This window comes from Hydractinia symbiolongicarpus, chromosome 6, assembly GCF_029227915.1.
Source record: "Hydractinia symbiolongicarpus strain clone_291-10 chromosome 6, HSymV2.1, whole genome shotgun sequence".
NCBI lineage: Eukaryota > Metazoa > Cnidaria > Hydrozoa > Anthoathecata > Hydractiniidae > Hydractinia > Hydractinia symbiolongicarpus.
The window spans coordinates 12,350,140-12,351,108 of record NC_079880.1 but is presented as its reverse complement, the minus strand read 5'-3'; the positions used below and the strand labels follow the sequence as shown (position 1 = coordinate 12,351,108).

The 969-nt window shown below is 40.6% G+C and overlaps 1 protein-coding gene across 1 annotated transcript; it reads left to right on the top strand.

Annotated features, from left to right (window-relative positions):
* The first annotated feature begins 367 nt into the window (after positions 1–367).
* Positions 368–763, top strand: LOC130648041 (uncharacterized). The gene has a single exon (XM_057454061.1). The coding sequence runs from the start codon at positions 368–370 to the stop codon at positions 761–763; it is 396 nt and encodes a 131-aa protein (XP_057310044.1).
* The last annotated feature ends 206 nt before the right edge of the window (positions 764–969 follow it).

Below are 969 nucleotides of genomic sequence, written 5' to 3'. Positions count from 1 at the left end.
CATTATAATGTTTCACGTCAACATGTATTGCCTAATGTTTATTAATTATTATTTAGGTGTTATGGACAAAATTTGTAGATGAAGAGTGTTTCAAATGTTGTCATAACGGCAAAGTCGCACTTGATAATTTGTCTCCTTACCCTGGGCAGCTAAGGCAACTATTAGCAAATAGTGATACTGTTCAGGCACGGAATTTTCAAGCCAATATTCATAAGTATAATATTGCAGTTTCGTTTGCTTCATTTGGAGCAAATCTTCGTCCTACCCCGGGCCGTGGACACCATGCTTTCGTATCTGTGGCCAAAATGGCATCGTGTTGAGGACCTTCACCTATATTTATGAAGCAGGCAGAGCACTCAATGAAAGAATGGCACGTCCTGAAAATAAGAGCTGTAGAGAAGACGTTATGCAAACTGTTCAGGATGTAATGAACAGTGTTAGCCGTTTTACTGCTGCATACAGGTACATGACTGAAGTGGAAGCTGGTGAAATAGCTCGGGCAGCTGCTAAAAACAGTGTTTCATCAGAAGTTGGCATGTGCATGAGAGTTGGCAGTGATCGAAGGCGATACAACTTGCCACATCATGAAGAAGTAGCTGCAGTTTTTGTTGATCAAGATGGAGCTCCTCCTGGAGACAGGTATATTGTTACCTACCCACGTGAACGCAATTTGCAAAATATTTCCGCGTCATCTGCAAATTTAGAGCCGATGGTTTATCCTCTTTTTTTCCAAGGGGTGAACCAGGTTGGTATTATGGGATAGCCCATGTTGCCGAACGTGCTAGAAATGCTACAACAATGGCGCGTGATTACAGAACATTTGTTTGTAGGCCAACATGCACATGATCGCCCTAATTTAGTTTCTCGAGTTTTTAAATTGAAACTACATGAACTCCTAAAAGATGTTACTGAAAGGGGTGTTTTAGGTAAAACTGTATCACATGTTTATGTTATAGAATTTCATAAGAG

Coding starts and splice junctions, on each gene's coding strand:
- LOC130648041 (XM_057454061.1), top strand. CDS start 368: ATGGCACGTCCTGAAAATAAGAGCTGTAGAGAAGACGTTATGCAAACT.